General features: G+C 40.9%; 1 protein-coding gene across 1 annotated transcript in view; it reads left to right on the plus strand.

Moving 5' to 3' along the window:
• The window catches only part of CFAP61 (cilia and flagella associated protein 61), a gene marked incomplete at both ends in the record, with an annotated part of 251,678 nt that overhangs the window by 36,982 nt on the left and 193,588 nt on the right, over positions 1–21,108 (plus strand). The window contains one exon of the mRNA XM_082857551.1: positions 1,692–1,851. Coding sequence (XP_082713677.1) covers positions 1,692–1,851 — 160 coding nt within the window. The remainder of the gene's footprint in view (positions 1–1,691; positions 1,852–21,108) is intronic.

Raw genomic sequence — 21,108 nt, forward strand, 5'->3', positions numbered from 1 at the left:
CTTTTAAAATTCTAAATGCTTTCCTTGCAGAGAAGAATGAAATACAGAATTACCGATGGAACATAATAAAGAATTTCAATCACAGTCATCTCTCAATGTGGTATTAAAATTTGATAGAATTAAAATTCGTTGTTAATTTATAATATTTCAGTACCAGTAATAGGCTCAGCTCAGCTAGTTACTCACAGAAAGATAAGTTGTTTCCTCTACTCGCAATACTTATGACCCCAAATGTGTTGCATTTTCCCCATACCAGCCAACTCTCCAGCTTCCTAGACACCAGCTGGGTGTCCTGCAGTTCGATTCACTTCTGACACTGCCCAGACTTAGCACAGGCCCTACAGTTTAAGGACTCAGGCCCACAAGACTGTCCCCTGCCCCTGTCAGATGCCAGTTACAAGACCCAGGTTGTCACCTGTACTTTGAACTGACCGACTATAAATCAGGGTTTCCCATGACCCCCTCCTCGGGTGTGACAATCTGCTGGAAAGGGCTCCCAGAACTTAGGAGAACACTTTACTTGCCATCATCGATTCGTTGTAAAGGATACAATTCAGGAACAGCCCAAATGGAAGAAGTGCGTGGGGGGAGGTGGGGAGGAGGGGGCGGGGAGCTTCCATGCCCTCTCTGGGCTCGCCGCTGCCCAGCACCTCAGTGTGTTCACCAGCCCGGAAGATCCTGAACCCCATTGTTTAGGGGTTTCTCTGGTGGTTCCATTAACGACTGATTAAATCATTGGCCACTGGTGGTTGAACTCAATCTCCAGCCCCCTTCCCCTTCCCAGAGGTCGAGGGGACGGGGCTGAAAGTTCCAACCTTCTAATCACAAGGTTGATTCCTCTGGTAACTAGCTCCCATGCTCCGAAAGTCACCTCTTTAGTGTAAACTCAGGTGTGATTGAAAGGGACTTAATTATGAAAAACAAAAGATGCTCCTCTCAGGAAATTACAGGTGTTTTAGGAGCTTTGTGACAGGAGTGAGGGATGAAGACTGAATATTATGTCACACTGTCACCCTCATCTTCCCACTTATGTGTTCCTCATCAAAGGCCTAAAATGATGAGGGCCATTGCAAGAGGTTCAGAATCAGGTAGGGTGCTGGGAGGTGATGTAGTTGTAGGTCAGACACATCTGGTGAACAGGTGCAATGAGTTTATTTCACTCAAATCTTCCCACCAAACCTCCTTCCTCACATCTCCTCCCCGTGAGACCATCCAATCAAAAAAATAAATGAGTTTAAGAAGATCGAAGCATTCCTACCTGATGAGGAGCGAAAGACCATGAACTTTCTCTGAACCGAGGATCAACCAGATGGCCACTGGAACAATGGCCAGTCTTCCTGAGAACCGCATTGTGGAGGGGAGGAGAGTGGATGGCAGGGCTGGGCTTGCAGTGGGGCAATAAAGGAATATGGGGCAGGCCGGGGCGTTGCCTGGGCAAAGTTCCAAAGAGCTTTCCCTAAAGAACATCCTGGTGGCCTCCCTAAGTTATATACCCACCTCTGGGAGTGCCCACAGTGGTCGTCCACGGCATCGTTTTTCGAGCCTGTCCTGTATGCCGTGCATTGCTCTGGACACTAGGGCTGCTCCCTCCCTCAGACATCTCTGGGTGCCCATGGGCTGGGGCTCCTGGGAGTTTCGTGACGAGCATTCACCTGAGGTCGGACAGTCATGAGATGTTTTGGACGTTTCAGGTGGAAGGTGTAGCCGTCGGGTTCATGAGCGTGTGCTCGAGAGTGAACATGCAGCTCCTGCATGAGTGCTTTGACTTGGGGCCCTTCCACGGACTCTGCACCCCGCATCCCGATGACGTCCTGGAGCCACCCCAAGAGCTAAGCGTTCAAGGAAGTTCAGGTACAGTGGCCATCAAAGGAGCGTGTCAGGAATTCAAGCTTTACAGGCTGTGCTGTGCTCTTGGCTAAGTGCTGGGACTGGGTGGCACCTACTATAGCTCTGTCTCCAGTCCCCTCTGAGGAGTAGTTCCTGGTCCATCTCATCCTTGTGCATGTATCTGTGAGCACAGGGAGTCAAGGGTGCACTGCGGCCTTGCCACTGAAGGTTTCCTGAATTCAGAACATCTACCTTCAGGATGTTCATTGTTAGAGGTAAACTGTGGGGAAATAATTGATAGCATTTCTGGATTTTACTCAGACACACATGTACAACACAAAACCTGAATATGATGAGTGAATTTTTCAAGTCAAGAACTCAAGAAATTATATTAAGTTTTTTCTTTTTTAATTTTTTTTAAAATTGAAATATATAGCTGATTTACAATGTTGTGTTAGTTTCAGGTGTGTTCAAAGTGATTCAGTTATACATATACATATATATTCAGTTATACATATATGTGTATATATATACATATATTTTCTTTTTCATATATGCCTCTAAGTTTTAATCCCAGCAGTTAGAGCTTCTGTGTTTATGTCTTCAACAAATTATTATGTAATACAGGTCTATTGCAAGTAGTCAATACTTGCACTGATTCTAAAATAATGTCTGTATTAGGGTTTTCACCAAGTGAAACTAGGTCATCTCAAATTTTGGTATTTTAATTTAATGAGGTCTTCCTGCATCCATGAGTATCTTTGAGGTTAAGTGTTTTGGTTCTTAAATCAGGCAGATGCAAGGAGAGCATGTAAATTCAGTTCTCCAAATGTGGGTTTCCTCATTTGTAAAATAGGAATAGTAGTAATACCTCCCACGTGGGGTCTCGCCGAGATCACTCATGTCCAGGGCTTTATTCAGTGTCTCGGGCAAAGTTAGCACTCAGTCAGCATGGACCATCATCTTGAGCGGTCATTATTATCACTTTGTGATTGGCCTTTCACCTAGTTGAGTCTTCCCAGGTTAAAATCGGGGCATTTTGAATTGCTCTGCTTTCTTGTGTCTGAGAGATTCTACCAAGACTGTTCAAAAAACAGGAAGAGGAGCGTGTTGGGGACACGATTGACAAGCAGAAGACTTGTTGATCTAAACAACGGCAGGTGTGGGTTTGGCAGATCTTATCCGCTGGACGGGAAACCAAGTGCAGGGAGCTCGTCTGAATGTTCACAGTTGTTACAAAGAGCTTGCAGAGCTGAAGCTGGAGAGGTGATTCCCTTTTGTACTGATGACGGTGCTCTTCCCGAAAGAGAGCTTTTGAGGTCTTTATTGTCTAATAGTGAAGGCTGGCTAGCCCTTGCTTCTCAGCAGAGACACAGGAGAGTTCTGAAGGACTTTTCAGCATGAGACAGTCCTGAACAAAAAGTTATCACTGTCACTTTCGAATGTATCAACACAATATAAATTCTTCTCGAAGGCACCATTAAATAAGTTTTATGGCTCAGTTTTCTCATGTCTAAGATGGAGATAAAAATAGTATCGAACCCAAAGAGTTGTTGGGAAGATTAAACGTTAGAATCTACATGATGTCCTTAGGTCTGTGTGCCAAACACAGAGTAAGTTCTGAAAAAATTGAAGTCGTCTTTCCTCCCCCCGTGACTGTTGTCATTATTAAAAATAAATTGAAAAGATAGAGTCCTTTCCAGTATGTTTCTGAGTGGCTCTGAGGTTACATAGAATGACTGCGAAGTTCCCATCTTAGAAACTTTATGGGCAGGAACAAAATTCAAAATTTAGGCTGAACCCTGGACTTCAAAACACACACAATCTATCTAGTACCTCTGTCTAGCAAAAAGCCCCAGAGATATGGAAGCTGAACGAAGTCTTACTTCTCTCTACCATCTTTAATATTTTTACTTAAAATTAGTTGATCTAGAACAGGATGGTAAGTAAAGGAGATAGGAAAACTTCTCTTGTTATTTTGTGTGCCTTGTTTATTTCTGAAAATCCAGCTTTATTTTCACTGATGCAAAGGTGATTATGAAGTTGTCACTAGGGAGCACTATTGTAGACTTCTGAATAACTCAGGGATGGATTCACAAATCGTCAGCAGCTCATTATATCTAAGAAAAGAGTCATCAGCACATTTTGCTGCGATCTTCCCATCAACAGCAACAAAGAATGAGGCTCCAGAGAAAATCTGTAATGTCCTATGATCTGCTGTCCATTTTCTTTTTCTGATGAAAGTCTCAAGTTAAAGGAAATATAATTTCTCTAAAATATGAACTAAAATGCTCCGATTGTGTGTTTCATTGGGCACACACCATTATGCCCTATGCCTTCAATTTTGTTTATGCTTTTTACTTTTCAAAGGATTTCTGTATATATCATCTCATTTTATCCTCATAACTTGATGTAGGAGAGCTAGGAAAGGTGACACCTGCCCACACTCCCAAAAGGTGTTACAGCTCAACAGGGGCTGACCCAGAACCCAACTGAGGCTTCAGCTTGGCAAGGTGACTTCTTATCTAGGGTGACTATGATTGAAAACTCCAATGGTGGGCCTACTACACAAATACATGATCAATTTTTTCACTTCAATGAGTTATTTAATGAGTTATCACTTTTAGGGTTCTAGGTGACGTCTATGTGTATGCGCGTGCACGCGAGTGCTTTGAAAACTTCCAACTTCTGGAATCTCCACCTCTGTGTCTGTGGGATTTGCCAGAACCATGTGAAGGCCACTCGGCCCTGCTCCAGAGGCAGGCTGGAAGTGCCAGGACATTGACACCCCACGAGCAACCTCTGCTTCCCTATTTCTTGTCCCTGCACCCCTACTGCTACTTTCTCCACCAACTCCCAAGTAAACAGTTGTGCTTGAATCCTTGACTCAGACTGTGCCTCTGAGAGAACACACCCCAAGACACTGCCGGTCTAGTCTTTTCCCACCAGCTGTGAAACCATTTATTTACACACAACTGACAGGAGTCGGGGTATAAATACCCCAGCTCCCTCACCCCTAGGGTGGGATAGCTCTGAGACACGAGTTTTTTGCTGTTTCTCAACGTTCCTCCAGGATCACCTCCAGCTGGTGATCCGTGTGATGACATGTGTTTTGTTAGCTGCCTTCCTTTCCCATTCTCTCTTCCTCACCACCCTACTGTGCTTCCTGGAGTCACCTCCCAAATAAACTCTTGTTCTCAAATCCTAAACCCAAGGTCTGCTCTTTTCCCACCAGCCGTGAGACTTGCAATTTCACATGAACCTCCACCCTTCCAAGCAGAATAACAACGTCACGGCTCGACATTCCTGAGCTCACACAGTGGTCCCCCTTCTTTAGCTACTGCACACATTGTGATTGGCTTGCTATCTCATCATTTCAGCCGTATCAGAAGTTTCCATTGGATCTAAAAAGTGTAACCATACACATTCATTTTGCATTTTACTTGAATAATTTTTAAGTGATCCCATTTTTTTAGTCACCTATTCGTCATATACAAACTATTACACACACTTTTAAATTTGGGTTTTTATCTACTAAACCTTGGGACTAAACTGGAACCAATGTGAACAAAGTCAAAGTGATCTCAGGTGGCCTCGGCCTGCAGCGGCTTGAAGCAGGATTTCGATTCCCTGAGCGGGAATCAAGGTTGGGCCACAGCAGTGAGAGCGCTGAATCCTAGCCACTAGACCAATATCCAGTGACAAGACCCTGCCCCTTTGGCTTTGCAGAAATGAATTCCCACAAAGACGGAAAGTAGTAAAACAAAGTGTTTATTAGGAGGAAAGAGAGTACGTGTGAATAGATACACGGGCAGACTGAGAGAGAGGGTGGTAGTTTAAGTCACTTACGTGGGGCATTTCTTCTGGGTTTCCTTTGGCCAATCATCTTGCTTTGACTGGTTCTGAGTCCATATTTGGTTTATCTCAGGGTCCTCCCATGTGTGCATGCGCATCTCTTAGTCAAGATGGTTTCTAGTGGAGAGGCCTATGGGTAGGTTGATATCACTCCCCTTTTGACTTCCAAGGAGGCTTTCTGCACAGGTATAGTCCAGAAGTTCTCCTTGACCTTGAGAATGAGAAATATGTGGTCCCTATCTCTTATCTGGGCGGGGCTCAGCCTCTCCTGTTAGCCTCCTGCTATTATCTCTATCTTGGAGTATCTGTCCACAGGGGACAAACTCCAGCTGCTCAGCCTGGGACCCATCTATCTCCTGCCTCATAAGGATGCAGATTTTGTCCCAGTATAAGGAAAATCTAGTAAAAGTTTATTTTTTATTAAGCGGAGTACCTAGTTTAGAAGTAGCAAGTTCCCCCAATATTGGAAGAATTCATAAAGAGTCATAGCTGCTCAGGAAAGGGCTTTCTGCTTGTGTGGGAGATTGTGCGAAATGAAATCCAAGATCCCGCAAATGGCAAGAGTCTGAAAGCTTAGTGAACACGCAGTGGCGACCGTATGCTGGTAGTTTATGCATATTTTCCTTCAGCGACAATACAGTGGCTCAAGACAATAGTTGGGTCCACCACTGGCCCTGCCCAGCGACTGCACATCAGGCTGTCTTCTGGTGACTGCATCATCACAATAAAGACTTTGGAACCAGAGTGAGCTGGCCATTTTCTTAATGATGCAGAAGGCAAAATAGGGCACAGCCTGCATTTCCACAGCTGTATTGGCATTGACACATTTGCCAGTTAAAATGGAAAAACTGAAAGCAAGTGAAAGACAAAACTTTTGTTTGTCACGTCGGCTGATGTGACCTGGGGAGTGGGAGTCTTGGTTTTGAAAGAGCCCTGAAAGGTGCATCTCAGTACGTACATGGGGCCCACCACACAGAGTCTCTGTGACCTCGACGTGCCCTTGGCAGGGAGAAATACAATTTCATACAACAGAATCATGGGTGTCCCGAAGAACATCCAGGGCAGCTCCTTATAACCAACCCACCCAGGAAAAGTGCTGCTTACTCCACATTTATTTTATTTTATTATTTTTTAATTTTTTTAAGTTTATTTATTCTTGGCTGCTTGGGTCTTTGTTGCTGCACGTGGGCTTTCTCTAGTTGTGACAAGCGGGGGCTACTCTTTGTTGTGGTGCGAGGGCTTCTCATTGTGGTGGCTTCTTTTGTTGCAGAGTGCAGGCTCTAGGCGCACGGGCTCAGTAGTGGTGGCTCGTGGGCTCTAGAGCGCAGGCTCAGTAGTTGTGGTGCACGGGCTTTGTTGCTCTGTGGCATGTGGGATCTTCCCGGACCAGGGCTTGAACCTGTGTCCCCTGCATTGGCAGGCAGATTCTTAACCACTGCGCCACCAGGCAAGTCCCTTACTCTACAGTTAAAAGGCCCTTTGAAATATAATTTTCATAACATTTCCATCCAAAAACGTAGCAATGTTGCCTTTTAAATGAAAGAAAATCACTCTTGCTTTCAGGAAATGTTTCTTTGTGTCTTGTTTAAATTTCTTTCATGGAACTTACACTTGCTTCTTACCTCAGGGTCTCTCCTCCACAGGGCGAGGAAATGTCTGGAACAAAGATGGCAGGGCTAAGAAACACGGCTAAACCGAGTCTGATTTATTGAATAGTGATAGCCCAGGTCTTCTAGCCTCTCTTCCTAAGGTTAGATTTTATATGCCTGGGTGGCTTTCTGTTTTAGTTTATTCTTCTTTTAACTTGGATTCCAAATGTGGATGAAACACTCATCTACAGAGCATAGCAGTATTTCTGCCAAGAGGTTTGCATTCTGTATCTCAGACCATGTATTTACCACCTGGTACGTTCCGTAGTTATTGAACTAGTGACCCACTAGGACTCTGTATACGTTTGCTCGGGCTGTTTTAGCAGAGTACCACAGACCAGGGGGCTTAAACAACATAAATTCACTTTCTCACAGTTCTGGAAATATAGAAATCTGAGATCAAGGTGTCAGCAGGGTTGGTTTCTTCTGAGGTCTCTCTCCATGGCTTGGAGATTCTTTTCCTTGCGTCTTCACGTGGTTTTCCCTTTTGTTCCTGTCTGTGTCCTAATCTCCTCTTCTTATAAGGACACCGGTCACATTGGCTTAAGGGCCCAGCCATCTGACCTCATATTACTTTATCTCTTTAAAGGCCCTTTCTCCACATTTAGTCACATTCTGAGGTATCAGGGGGTGGGGGTTAAACACGAGTTTTGTGGGGACACGATTCAATGTGCAGCACCTAGAATCCTGTGTCAGCGGTTCTCTGGAGCCCTGTGGTCAAGGCTGTATGGTAATAATGCCGATCGTGGCAACAAGGTCCCTTCTACTTGCTTGCTTCTACCCATGCTCATGAAAGCCTGATACACTGACTCATGTTTGCCACAATTTAAAATGCATCTTTTTTAACCACCAAATGTCTTTTTAGTATATGAAGGTAACAAAATTGCGTCCTTCTAAAACTTGAGCCACTCTTGCCAACTTTGGTTTTCTAGAAGTAACTGTGTGAGTTCTAACGCTTTGTTAAAGATGTTGACAAAACAAATAAGTAATTCCAGACTTATGCCCAGGCTGACATGATTATCTCCAAGGGAAAAATTAATCAGTCAATCTAAGAAAGAAATGGGAAATTTTATTGGAGCCAAACTGAGGATTATAACCCAGGAACAACCTCTCAGAAAGCTCTGAGAACTGTTTTACCCCTTAGAGGTCAAAGCACAATTACACAGGTTTTTGAGACAGAGGGGCTGTACGTTAAACGATGTAGAGAGTTTGCACAGTCCAGATCTTTAAGTACAAAGTGGTGGGTCACTGTGATCCCTTACAAGGTCAAGAAGGAATGTTACCTTTTAAGGAGTTGTCTTGTGGGTGCGGGGAGAATGTTGCTCTTTATGGTTGAGCAGGTACTTCCGCCAATGGGGAGGTCTGGTCCATGCATAATGTTGATACACAGCAGAGGGGAGAGAGGAGAACAAGGGGCAGAGAAAAATGTTTATGTTTAAATTTTCCATGACTTGCCTTAGAATACGAATTTTTACTTCATCAACAGTATAAACTCTTGCATGGGTTCCCTGGGTGGAACCCTTGGGCTGGTAACATACCAGGAAGGAGGCCATCCAGACTTGAAATCAGTCTTGTCAGGGTCATTGTCCCGGAAGCCTTTTGATTATTTAATAAAACCTAGTGCTGATTTTCCACCTTCATTCAGATACTGGTTTCTAAGCCCTTTTGAATGCCTTTAAAAACAGCAGCAACAAATGAGGGTACCCTCTGAAGACTCCGTTATCACGCAGAGCACAGGATGACTGGGAGCCACGTTCCTACTCTCCTCAGCACTGGGAGCCACTGGTTAAGTGATGATTCTGCTTGCACTCGTCACCAAGCAGATTCGTTTCTCAGTGGTCGAAATACAAATGCATTTGTATATAGGACCTGGAGGTCTTTGAAAGAAAAGTGGCGTTATTTATATTCGTTATGATCATTATGTACTGGGATTATTTTCTCAGTAGGCGATGTGTCTTTTGCCCATATTTATGAAGCAGGGGAGAAGGCATTTAATGAATTTCAAGAGTGTATTTGACTGTAAAACACACCTCTCTTAGTACATTCACATGTAAATAGCCCTTTTATTTGTTCTCTCTGGTGACCTTTCTTCTTTTGGGGGTAGATCGCGCTTTGTTGTTGTTTTATATTTTCAAATGGGAGACTGAATGATAATAATGAAAGATTATGCAAAAAATCCATGTTTAAAATAATGTTGATATGGCACTTGTGTTGCAGGATAATTATAGTAATTTGGCTCTTACATTATATGGAGTCAGGAGTTAGTTGCTAGAAAATACGGTGGTAGGGGTGATTCAGAGGGTTTTCATCCCAACAGGCTGTTTGATCCTGCTGACTTTTCTCTTGAAAATCAATTGCTTGTGATGAATACTCTGAATTCCCCCTTGATTAAATTGGCTGTCGGCGGGCTGCACCCATTGCACTTGGGTCACTGTGAGTTCTGTGTCTGTTTACACAGGGGTTTTGACGACTCTTAAAATATCACGGAGCAAGTTTAATCCAAGCAAGCGAAGAACTGAAGAGGCAATTGCTAAAAATCAGTCTTTGCACGTGGCAACAAAGGAAAACGTATTAATTCTAAGCTCAACGTGAAGCCGGTTAATTTCATTACGGGGTTGCAAACCTTTTCTCCACTGCATAGCTCTCTGGCTTTGGGTGTTTTCAGACTTCCAGGAGCACGTGGGCTCACTCAGTGCAAGACCAGGGACAGTCACCTTGGACGCTGGTTCCAACTTCAGGTTCATGTTTCACGATGTTCCATTTCCCCTCAAGGTTACTCATACATTCAGATTTTCTATTTCTTTTGAATCAACTTTAGGAAATTAGATATTTCTAGAAAAGCATCATTTAGTATACGAAGGTTAAAAAATGATTAGTGTACAGTGGTGGGTCTACATATATATGTATCTCCAGTGTGTATGTTTGTATATGTATATATACATACACAAACACATATGTATATAACAGTGTGTGTATATATATATATATACTGTTAAAATGATTAAAGAAGACAATTTAGGTGATATAAACAAACTTTATTTAACACTTCATGAAGTAGACAGTCTCTTTTCAGAGAACTGCAAAATGGGCTAGAAAGCAGGAAGCTTTTATAGGATAAAGAATAAAGAACAAGGAAGAGAAAATACCTGATTGGCTGGGGTCCTGCAGTCACCCTTGTTTGGGGTGAGAAGATCCAGGGTTGGGTCGGCGGTTGGGGATTGGCTGAAGGATCGACTGCATTTCTGGTCATGTTGCATTTTACCGGGACACGAAAGTGACCCAAGTTTTGGTTTGCTGACCTGGCACGCCCTCATCCCCACCCTGGGCAGGAGTGGCTCCATCTTGGGCCTAGAAAGTTATTTCAGCTTTCTATATATTATGTCTCCAACTCCGTTTGGAAAAAGACTTGTCTTTTTTTATTGAGTGCTGATTTCAATCTACATAAAATATTTTAGAGAAAAGAGAAACATAAGTAAATCACAAAACTATACAAAAAATTATTCATAATAAGTGTGGGAAAATATTCAGCTTCCATAAAACTAAAATGCACGTTAAAACCCAAGACCTTTTTCTCCCCGCTCTTGCCTACTAAGGTTTAAATCTGTGTTGTAATTAAGATGCTCGGTTCTAGGCAAGAAGCTTGGCAACTAGTCCTCGGTTTCTGACAGCTGTGAAGGTTGTATTTCTGGAATACGGTCCAGAAATGGCTACCAGAATCCATTAAATGCTCATATTCTTTGACCTCAACTGTAGCAAGTCTGAGGAAATAATCCTGAATCTGTAAAAAGGTACACGTTCAAGACTTTTCCCTAAGCTTAATCATAATACTAAAAATGAACGAACAGAAAATATCCAAAGAAACAGACAAATTAAAAAAACCCAAATCTCCCTTAAGAGAGGGATGGCTAAACTTGTGAGTACTCACTGTACGGCTGTGCAGTAGCCTTTAAAAAGTTTACAGACAGTGAAGGGAAATGGGTACGATATAATCTTACGTGAAAAAAATAAACGCGACATGAATTGAAGTGTGGGTAAAACTGTCTAAGAAAATGACAACGTGGACCTAGTCACAGAAGTGACACTAAGGCAATGCTTTTCTTTCGTTTCTCTGTTTTTTAAAAAATGAAAACAATCTTAACTTTACAGAAAAGTTGCGGGTACTTTTTTTCCTTCCTGAACCATTTGCAAGTGAGTTGCTGACATGATGCTGACTCACCTGTGACCACCTCGGTGAGTGTAGTAGTCACTACTTCAGTGAGCCTCAAACATCCATCAAAGTCAAGCAATTAACTTGAATGTGTTACTACCATCTAATCCACAATCCCAGACCTCATTCAAGTTTCTCCATTTGTTCCAATAATGCCCTTGCTAGCAAAAATGTCCAGTCCAGAATGACAAGCTGCATTTAGCTGTCGTATTACCTTTCATTTTGGAGCAGTTCCTGTCTTCCCTTAACTTTCACGACCTAAACACTTTTGAAGATTATCGGCCCCTAATTTTGTAGAATGTGCTTCCGTTTGTGTTTGTCTGATGTTTCCCATGATGGGATTCATGTTGTGCACATTTGGCAGGACTGTGGTGGGAGAGATGGGTTCTCATTGCATCCTCTCTGGTGTTACACATTTTCAGCCTGTTCCACTGCTGATGTGTGTCACTTGGATCACTTGATTAAAGTGACTCTTGTAGGTAAAAAATGAAAATTATTTTCGCTTACCCCAGCCTGTGCAGAGATCTATAATAACTCCTTTATTCCTGACCTCTCTGTTTGGCTCTATCTTGATTCTCACTTGGAATCAGCAGCTTCAGTTTGCTGGTCCTATTTTAACCCCATCTAGGAGATTCAGCTTGACTTCCCACCACAGGTGCTGTTGCTGTCTCCCCGGATTAATGACACGCTTGGTTTCTCAGAGAGTCAGCACATCTGTGCCTGATCCAGCTTCAGCCTCATAATTGCTGCTACATGGTTCATGTCAAGGAAATGGTTCCAGACTCTCCTTGCAACCAAAATAGACTTCACCCAGGCAGGCTCTGCTGCAGCCTCTAACTAGGATGCTTGCAAACTGCATGGACCCAGCTTCCAAGGGCCCAGGCTGGAGCTCTACCTACAATTTTTTCTCTGCTGTAGCTGGTTATAGCTCTTTCTTCTCCCTAAGGTTGTTTTTGCTTTTTAACCTTTCTTTCTTGCTTTTTTTTTAAGTTTCCTTTGCTTGATTGGCTTTTTCAAAGAGCTTGCTTTTCAATTTATCTGTCAAGTTTGTGGGTTTATTTCTTTTTGAATTTATTAATATCTGCTTTTAATCCTATGACCTCCTTTCCCTTAATTTGGCCTTGTTTTGTTCTTCCTATTCTAGCTGCTTGATTAATTTATTTTCATTTCTCTCTGTTTGATATAAAAGCATTTGTTGGAAAGAAAAACTTTTCCTCTATCAACTCAGGTCCAAGTGGTCAGGCACCTGCAAATTAACTGACAGTAAACAGGTTAACAGCAGAAAAGTTAATTACACATGCAGGAGTACTCTGTAGTGGTGAGTAACTCACTGAATAGCCAGGAGTAAAGGTGTATGTACCAACTTAATCAAAGGGGTGGGGGAGGGTTAGTTAGGGCTTCAATGGGAAAATATGGAAGGTTCTATAGGGCTTTTAATGCTAATGGGATTGTGCCATTAAACCATTGAACTTGCTGCCATGGGCAGAATCATACTGGAAATGTGGACTATATAGTTGAGGTCAATGAAGGGATCATTGATGGTGACCATATCCATTTTGCCAGAGTTAAAAGGAGCTCTGGTGACCAGGTACCCAATATGGCCAAATCTGTTTTCTCTCAGCTTCACCACTGTGACTCAGGAACATGCTGGCACTGCAGAAGAAGACGCAGTATTGACTGGGGAGGAGCAGAAAGCCTGCTGTGCTGGAATTTTGAGGAGGCTTACATTGGACTTTTAAAAGCTTCTCAAGGCTAGGATGCCAAGCCAAGAACTCACCACCAGATTTCACTTGCAATACCTATAGATTTGGGTGAATTTCCGTCTTCTCAAGGTCCCTCAAAATATCCTTCTTTACTCACTTGTAATGCTGGGAAACCTGTAAGCCAGGCACTAGATACCCAAGAGGGATTTGTAAGCATTAGCTCCGTAAATCAACCTAGTTCCTTAAAACTGTCTGGTCATATTAGATTCTATACACATCATTCTCAAATACGACATTTTAATCAAAGCCTTGGTCATATAACCAACGTTCCCAGTTATGTTCTATTACAAAGAGGACAGATTCTTATTAAACCTATGAAAACAACTATATTGTCATGAGAATGAGAATACTAAATAAGAGTTTCTGATTTCTGGAGGGATCAGGGAGAGAGAAAAATATAAATATTTCATTTCTGTTTATAAAAGTATAATTTAAACTAGTGTTTACCAGTGAGAAGAGGGAAGTAGAGGGGCAAGATAGGGGTATGGGATTAAGACGTATGAATTGTGTTTAAGTAACAAGGATATACTGTATAGTGTGGAGAAATATAGTCATTACTTGGTAACAACTTTAAATGGAGTATAATCTATAAAAATATTGAATCACTGTTGTAAACCTGAACTAATAAAATATTGTAAATCAACTATACTTCAATAAACCAGAAATGAAAAGCTAAAACAAAGTATAATTTATTAAATTGTTGTAAGTTAAAAATAGCTTAAGAGGGACTTCTCTGGTGGCACAGTGGTTAAGATTCCAAGCTCCCAATGCAGGGGGCCTGGGTACTATCCCTGGTCAGGGAACCAGATCCCACACGCATGCCACAACTAAGAGTTCTCATGCTACAGCAAGGAGCTGGCAAGCTGCAACTAAGAAGCCCATCTGCTGTAGATAAGACCCAGTGTAATCAAATAAATTTAAAAAAAACCCTTAAAAAATAGCTTAAGAGAAAAAGAAAGTGGTTCCTTAAATCCAGGAAAAAATTTTATTTTATTTTATTTTATTTTATTTTTAGTGGTATAGTTCAATCAGTATTTCCCTTATTTGTAACTGTTGGTTCTATTCATTGCCCTTGTTCTTTGTTTCTTTTCCTGTCTTCCACTCTCTCTGCCTTCTCTTTTTTTTTGGTTTGTTTGTGTTTTGTTTTATTATTTGGCTGCATTAGGTCTTAGTTGCGGCACTCAGGATCTTTGTTGCGATATGCAGGGTCTTTCATTGTGGTGCGTGGGCTCTCTAGTTGTGGCACACGGGCTCCAGAGCACACTGGCTCAATAGTTGCAGCACGCAGGCTTAGTTGCCCTGCAGCACGTGGGGTCTTAGTTCCCGGACCAGGGATCAAACTCGCATCCCCTGCATTGGAAGGCAGATTCTTAACCACTGGACCACCAGGGAAGTCCCCAAATCCAGGAACAAAATTTTAAACAAAAACTTAATTATCCTTCATCAGTTCATTTAGTACCATGTAATTAATTCTTGTCCTGCTTGATCTTGGGTTTGCAGTTTCATGAACCCATCGGCTTCCTCATGAGAGTTTTGTAAATCCTTACTCTGTCCACTGATATTATCTCAGAGTTATTTATACAATGCCACCAGAACCTGTCCTCCATAGTACCTTGCATAGTTCCTTTACCCTAGGTCTCCAAAGACAGTTCCTTTTGTTGAAGACAAACCTTCTGGCTTGTAGCTGATTGCAAGAGCTTTCAGGAAAGCATCAGAGTAAAGCAATAACTATTTGTGGATGACAAAAGACTTAAATGGCTGTGGCTAAAGATCTTATGAGAGTTCATTTAAAAATTACTCAGTTGACAAGGAAATGTGGTTGTTTCTGTGGCATACTACATTTTAAAATAATAACTGGCATATTGGTAACATTATGTTTTTCTTATTTATTATCAGGCAAAGCAGTACTGGGACATATGGACTGCAAGGACATTGACAAATTCCTAGGCACTTCATATAATTCCTGAAATATTTATATTAATAACACTTGCCCATACAAATATAACCTAGGGAAAGTTAAGCATCTGTTCCTGTTTGACAGTGCTTTTCATGCAACTCCACACATCTATTTTTTTTTTCCTCATTTTGTTTGGTGGCAGCATATGGGTGTGCCATAGTTATGTTCATTCTGTTCTGTCTTTTTTTTTTTAACATCTTTATTGGAGTATAATTGCTTTACAATGGTGTGTTAGTTTCTGCTTTATAACAAAGTGAATCAATTATACATATACATATGTCCCCATATCTCTTCCCTCTTGCGTCTCCCTCCCTCCCACCCTCCCTATCCCACCCCTATAGGTGGTCACCAAGCGCTGAGCTGATCTCCCCGTGCTATGCGACTGCTTTCCACTAGCTATCTATTTTACGTTTAGTAGTGTATATAGGTCCATGCCACTCTGTCACTTTGTCTCAATTTACCCTTCCCCCTCCCCATATCCTCAAGTCCATTCTCTAGTAGGTCTGTGTCTTTATTCCCATCTTGCCCCTAGTTTTTTCATGACCATTTTTTTTTTTTTTAGATTCCATATATATGTGTTAGCATATGGTATTTGTTTTTCTCTCTCTGTCTGACTTCACTCTGTATGACAGACTCTAGGTCCATCCACCTTACTACAAATAGCTCAATTTCTTTTCTTTTTATGGCAGAGTAATATTCCATTGTGTATATGTACCACATCTTCTTTATCCATTCATCTGTTGATGGACACTTAGGTTGCTTCCATGTCCTGGCTATTGTAAATAGAGCTGCAGTGAACATTTTGGTACATGACTCTTTTTGAATTATGGTTTTCTCAGGGTATATGCCCAGTAGTGGGATTGCTGGGTGGTATGGTAGTTCTATTTTTAGATTTTAAGGAACCTCCATACTGTTTTCCATAGTGGCTGTATCAATTTACATTCCCACCAACAGTGCAAGAGGGTTCCCTTTTCTCCACACCCTGTCCAGCATTTATTGTTTGTAGATTTTTTGATGATGGCCAATCTGACTGGTGTGAGATGATATCTCATTGTAGTTTTGATTTGCATTTCTCTAATGCAATGCTTAATGATGTTAAGCATTCTTTCATGTGTTTTTTGGCCATCTGTATATCTTCTTTGGAGAAATGCCTATTTAGGTCTTCTGCCCATTTTTGGATTGGGTTGTTTGTTTTTTGATGTTGAGCTACATAAGCTGCTTATAAATTTTGGAGATTAATCCTTTGTCAGTTGCTTCATTTGCAAATCTTTTCTCCCATTCTGAAGGTTGTCTTTTCATCTTGTTTATGGTTTCCTTTGCTGTGCAAAAGTTTTTAAGTTTCATTAGGTCCCATTTGTTTATTTTTGTTTTTATTTTCGTTTCTCTAGGAGGTGGGTCAAAAAGGATCTTGCTGTGATTTGTCTCATAGAGTGTTCTGCCTATGTTTTCCTCTAAGAGTTTGATAGTGTCTGGCCTTACATTTAGGTCTTCACACATCTATTAATTTCTGATATCTTTCTTTTACAAGCTAAAAGAACAAATCCTTTGAGATTTTCCAAGGGGGCTCTCTGGAAAATCAATTCAGGATCAAGCTTTTATTTAGGATTTGATTTGGGGAAGACAAAATACCAAAGGTTGTCAAACACCTTAAAAGGTTTGAACACCTGATTTTATAGGACCACAAGTCACTATGAAAAAATACCTAGTTACCTATTTAATCAAAGTAACAATAAAGAATCTAAAAGTAACTATAGTAGGTGAGATGGTTGTAAAAACAAACAAACCTTAGCTCTTTTAAAAGCAAGAAGACTTAGTTCTCTTAGTCAAGGACATAATAAAGGTCCACATAAAGCACAGGAAATTATTCTAATAAGACATAGAGTCTTTGTTTCCTAGGCAGATTACTTAAAAGGTAAATAAAAACCTTTGCGATGTCTCATTATAGTAGACCAATAACCCAAGAAAACTTTATTGTTTTAATAGAGGAAAAGCCAAACTCTAGTTTTGCATTCAAGTGTTATTGATACTAAAAGCTCATTAAAAAAAGAAACCTTATAAGTAAATCCGTCCAACCTTTACCAGCTTTGACCAACCACTTAACATAAAATTTCTTTCCATAAACCTTCTACAGCTTTCTGTATCATTCAGGTTTTGTCCTATTCCTTCCCTTTCTTATTCTGAAATGAGTCAATTTCTTTCTTTTTCACCTTAACAAAAACACATTCTACATTCCTTGTATATTTTTCATACAAAATTGTTTCCCTTTATCCTTAATATTTCTAGTAATTTCAATTATATATGTTGATTATAATTTTTAACCATTATAGCCTTCATTTTACAGAGAAAATGAGGAAGTAGACAATTGTGGATTGTCTGTCATATGCTAGCATTTCCTAGCAGACTAGCAAATTTCATGAATTTCATAATTTTTAGAGGTATATGCTTCTTTACAGCACAATTTTTTGACGTGGCATATCCAAATATCTTTAACCCCTCTGTAAAAAAAAAAAAAAAAAAAAAGAAGCCAAAAGTATATAAACTTAAACTTAGTAGTGAATGTTTTAATGTTTTATCTTCTTCAGAAATGATTTAGAAGTTTGCTAAGTGTTTATTACTTAAGTTAGCATAACTCGGGTTGTAGACAGTCTTGGGGTGTGGTAATGAAGAATGGGTCCTAGACAACTTTGCTCAATTCCTCACTTCATGTTGGTGTGCCTTTCACATTTAGATCTACCATACACACGGAATTGATTTTCATGCGTGCTGTGGCAGAGGAATTGTTTCATTTAAAGAGTATGGATAGCCAATTGACCAAGCACCATTTACTGAAAAGGTCATCATTTCCCTTGTTATAGTGCCACCTTTGCGTAAATCAATTGCCCATATTGTATTTGTGGGTTGAGTTTTGGGATTCTTCACTACTTTTTTTTTTATTTTTAAATTTATTTATTTTGGGCTGAGTTGGGTTTTTGTTGCTGCACGCAGGCTTTCTCTATTTGTGGAGAGCAGGGACTACTCTTCATTGCAGTGCGCTGGCTTCTCATTGTGTTGGCTTGTTGCGGAGTATGGGCTCTCGGCGTGCGGGCTTCAGCAGTTGTGGTGCGTGGTCTCAGTAGTTGTGGCTCGGAGGCTCTAGAGCGCAGACTCAGTAGTTGTGGCACACGGGGTTAGTTGCTCCACGGCATGTGGGATCTTCCCGGACCAGGGCTCAAACCTGTGTCCCCTGCATTCGCAGGTGGATTCTTAACCACTGCGCCACCAGGGAAGTCCCCTCATTGATTTTCAGTTGTTGTTCTTTTCTAAAATGAGTGTTTAAACTATAAGTATTCCTCTATGCTTGGATTTAGCTGCACCTTACAAGTTTTGTTTTATAATGTACTCATTATCAACATTTTTGAAATTTCATTTTATTTATTCTTTGGCTCATAAGTTATTTAAAAGAATATTTACTCCCATACATATGGGGATATCCTATTTATCTTTTTAAAAATTTTTTTTATTATGGTAAGAACACCTAACATGAGAATTACTTTCTTAAATTTTTAAGTGTATACTGGATTTGTGTTAACTACAGTCACAGTGTTTTCAGCAGATCTAGAACTTATTCATCTTGCGTTACTGACACTTTACACTTTTGAATAGCATCTCCTTATTTCCCCCGCCCCCCAACCCCTGGCAACTACCATTTTACTGCTTCTATGGGTTTGACTTTTAGATACCACATATAAGTGAAATCATGTAGTATCTGCCCTCCTGTGACTGACTTATTTCACCTAGCATAATATGTTCAAGGTTTATCCATATCGTCACATGTTGCAGGAGTTCCTTCTCTTTAAGGCTGATTAATATTCCATTGTTTGTACATACCACGTTTTCTCTGTCTATTTGGATAGTCTCGTTATCTTTTTATCACTAGCTTTTAGCTTAATTGCACTAAAGTCAGAGAACCTACTCTGTGTGATTTTGACCCTTTAAATTTTGTTCAGCATATGGTCAATTTTGGTAAATGTTCCTCGAGTCCATGAAAAAAGTGTATATCCTTAGTTGTTAGGTGCAGGGTTCTATATGAATCAGTCACGTTTGATAATAATGTCAAATATTTTATCCTTTTGACTTCATCAGTTGTTTCATCAATTCATGAGAGGTCTGTTAAAGTCTCCTGCTTTGATTGTGGATGTACCAATTTCCATTCATAGTCTATAATTTTTAATTATGTATTTTGAGTCTATGTTATTAGGTGCATAATTTTTAAGTCATTATGTCTTCCCTGAACTTAAAATAAATCAGTTATGAAGTGTCCTTCTTTATGTCTAGTGAAAATTTTTTGCCTTAAAACCTACTTTTTCTGATTTTAATATGGCCACACCTGCTTTCTTTGATTCATATTTGCATGTTATATCTCTATCCACTCTTTTATTTTCATCCTTCCTATTTCCTTACATGTTAGATGTGTCTCTTATAAACAGGATAAGTTTGGTTGTTGTTATTTTTATCTAGTGTGACAACTGTTGTCTTTTAATTATAGTATTTCATTCATTTACATTTAATGTTCTTACAGGTTTATATCTACCGTCTTACTTTATAGATGTCCCCTATGTTTCTGTGTTTTATTCCTGGTATTTTGTATTTGTGTCTTTTTTTCCATTAGTCTCACCAGTGTCAATTTAATTGGTATTTTTCAAAGAACGAGCTTCAGTATTTACTTGATTCTCACTGTTATATTTTGTCACTGCATCAGTAGTCCATTACCACAATAATGCTGCTAACAAACAACTGCAAAACCACAGTGGTATCCCACAATAAGTGTGTTTTGCTCATGCAGCTGGGGTCAGCTAGGCAGCTCTGCTGATCTTGGCTGGGTCTTCTCACGTGTCTTGGGGTCAGTTTCCTCTTGGCAGATCTAGGCTGGCCTTGGCTCTGCCCCGTGTGCCTCTCGTCCTGTAGCAGGCTGGATGGGGCATGTTCTCATGGTGACGGCACAGCTGCAAGAGACCAAGTGGAAATACACAAGACCTCTTGAGATCTAGGCTTAGAGCTAACACATGTCACTTATCCAAAGCAGATCCCAGGCTGAGCCCAGAATTGGAGTGGAGGCCACTACATGACAAAGGGCCTAAACAAAGCAAGGCTGAAAAATCAGCATCATGATTACAACCCCGTTCCCAAAAAAAGAAGAACGCTGGTGATTTTTGTCATGGCCTCCTTTCTCCTGTCCTCAGGAGACACAAACTCCAGTTTAGCCTGTTGGAGGATAAAACCTACAGTCTCATGTCAGGACAGTGATCTGGGAATTACCAGTGCACTGAGCTCAAGTTCACCATACTCTATGGCTTGGAGTCTGCACTGCAGTCCAGGAGGGAGGAGTTTCCTTGAACAATATGGAAAAGCTCATTGTCCTGCTTTCATGCGGCCTGCGAGTGTTTTCCTTTGTATCATTGTAGACTTCATCATCAGCCTCTTGCTGTTCATTCAGCTAATACATCCCATATACTAACCTTCGGGAGCCTGGTCTAGCACCTGGTGAGGCTTGCATGGTCTAATGACAGGATAAACATACAAGACAAATGAATTTATAATCAGAGATGTGTTTTGAAGGATAGAAAATCGTGGTGGGACCACAGCAGAGTTATACCTAAGTCATCTTGGGAACATTAACATAGACTTCATAGAAAAGAAAGCTTTTGAGTCAAAACTTCAAAAACAAATTGGAGCTTTCATAAAGATTTTCCTGGCAGAGGAAAAACAATGTGCATGTGCAAAATAAGGAGGTGTTAGAGACCAGGGCGTATGAGGGGAAAGCACCAGCTCAGTGTTGCTGAAGCGGGAAGTGAGGGGGTGGTGGGAAATAGG

The sequence above is a fragment of the Leucopleurus acutus genome (genome assembly GCF_964270905.1).
Source record: "Leucopleurus acutus genome assembly, chromosome: 16".
NCBI lineage: Eukaryota > Metazoa > Chordata > Mammalia > Artiodactyla > Delphinidae > Leucopleurus > Leucopleurus acutus.